This window comes from Phytophthora infestans, genomic scaffold (assembly GCF_000142945.1).
Source record: "Phytophthora infestans T30-4 supercont1.37 genomic scaffold, whole genome shotgun sequence".
NCBI classification, from domain to species: Eukaryota; Oomycota; class Peronosporomycetes; order Peronosporales; family Peronosporaceae; genus Phytophthora; species Phytophthora infestans.
Genome location: NW_003303722.1, coordinates 672,037 through 674,104, shown reverse-complemented (window position 1 = coordinate 674,104; position 2,068 = coordinate 672,037). Strand labels below are relative to the sequence as shown.

Below are 2,068 nucleotides of genomic sequence, written 5' to 3'. Positions count from 1 at the left end.
CATGGCTAGCGTGTGCTGAACTGCCGTCATCCTATTTTGATATATGGGGAGCCAGACCCATTATCACCCAATAAAGGGTTTGACGTGTATTTGAGTGGTCAGGGCAAGCTGCCCTGGACCTAAATAAAAACAGAGTTGATCTTCCTTCAGACTAAGCACTTGGTTTCACTATCGCGGAACTTGCACGCTTCCTCATTATTACGTGTAAGCTAGTAACGGACACTCTAGGCCCGTTACATCAGGTCACTTCGCTCTCTTTTGAATAAAGAGGGGACCTGTGAACTGCCGTTCACTGAGTTTGTATACTCTCGGAAGCTAACTTCCTCTAGCGCAAGGTGCTGTGTGACCCCGTCACATTAACGTCGCAAACTGTCCAGCTCACATTCATGGCTCAATGCTACTGAACTGCATCTGGCCGTGTTACGGCTACCTGCAATGTCAACAAATCTTGCAGCTCGCTGATCAGCGCAGTATCATGAGCGTTGTGAGACTCCTCAAACTCCAGCCTTCGCACTTTTTTCTTCTTGATGTGCTTGCTGCGACGAGTAGCCTGCTTTTACGCGGGGGTTGAATAGATGTCGGCATGCGCTGTTGCTAGGAGGATCAATTTCTTGTGCTCGCTGCATGTCAACAACCTCTTGGAGCATCTCTAATCTGGCTGGTGCAATATCCCACGCTGACTTAATTTAAGGCAGCCCGAGCAGTTTCCCTTCCAGCGTTATTGTTCTTGTTTTCGGAAATTCTGACTTAAAGAAGACTACCGTCAGCGGAAAGACAACCAAGCAGATTAACACGTTGCCGAAGGCAAATGAGTACAGCAGGAGATGTTGTACATGTATGACGGTGTATACCAGACCAGCAGATGGCAATCAAAGTTTTGTCGACAAATTTCTAAGCTGGTTGTTTGTCAAGAATGGTAAGGTTCTCTTTCTAAATTTGCAATGCCCTATTTTTAGCACAAAAATAGTGAGAAAATGCTGATACAAAACTGTTTTATTATTAAAATAACAAACTTCAGCTACGTAGCGCTAATTATTATTTTTAATATTGGTCAAAAAAATTAAGCGACTCCGCGCTGTTTTAACTTCAATAATTATTATTGGTCCGGAAAGGGTAAAAAACAATGGGCACCTCGGAACGCCGCGTAGCCCACGTTAGCCTGGAGCCGGGCGCGTCGCACCTCACGCTGCAGCTTCGACTACTCGACGACCGCAGGAGCTTCTTCCGCCCTTGCACTGAGAAATTAGACCGCGTTCGCTTTCGTCTGCAGCTTCTGGCGTCTGCTGTCTCAATTCCCGGAGGCAAGAAGAAGCAAAGGAATGGCGGGACAGCGCCCACAATTCCTGTCAAATTCTTCGACGCAGATGGTCAGCAGATCAACGCAAAGAGAGCGACCGTGGGCGATGCATTAATGCGCACCAAGCAGCTACAGGTCGGCTCAGAGACCTTCACAGTACTCCACAACCAGCCACTAGTGACGGGCCTAAAGGTGCTGGAGCCTGTGATGGCTGGTATTACAGTAAATCCGCTACTTGAGACTCAATTCTGCACTGCCGACGAGTGCTCGTGGTGCTGGTATCGTCGTAACAAAGGCGAAGAGAGCGGTGGGATGTTGGTGAGCTCCGAGAGGAGATATACACCGACCGAGGAGGAGCTGGACTGCACGTTCTACGTGGAATGCCATGCACCAATGATACAGTCAGAGTATGCTGAGGACAGCAAGGCAGAAACCGTAACAATACCGGTACTACCAGGACCTAACCGGTATGTGTTCAAAGAGAGACAACAAATGGGTGCAACCAGTGCGACAGACAAGTATCCTGATGCACACGAAGCGTTCCGAGTCATGAGTTATAACGTGTTATATAACGGTTATGCAACAACCGACCATGCAAAGAAGAACTTGTTCTCCTACGTCGACGACGATGTCATGAAGGAGACGCGTCGGATCCAGTTAATTCTCCACGAGATCGAGGAGAATAACAGCGACGTCGTCTGTCTTCAGGAGATGGGAGAACATGTATTTAACCACTTCTTTAAGCCCATGTTGGCCTCAATCGGGTACCAT

General features: G+C 48.1%; 1 protein-coding gene across 1 annotated transcript; it reads left to right on the top strand.

Moving 5' to 3' along the window:
• Positions 1–1,123: 1,123 nt before the first annotated feature.
• PITG_15403 (uncharacterized protein) lies at positions 1,124–2,028 on the top strand (the record flags this gene model as incomplete). The annotated part of the gene is made up of 3 exons (XM_002898314.1): positions 1,124–1,566; positions 1,630–1,943; positions 2,006–2,028. 3 exons carry the CDS (start codon positions 1,124–1,126, stop codon positions 2,026–2,028), a joined length of 780 nt encoding a protein of 259 aa, XP_002898360.1.
• Positions 2,029–2,068: the final 40 nt, after the last annotated feature.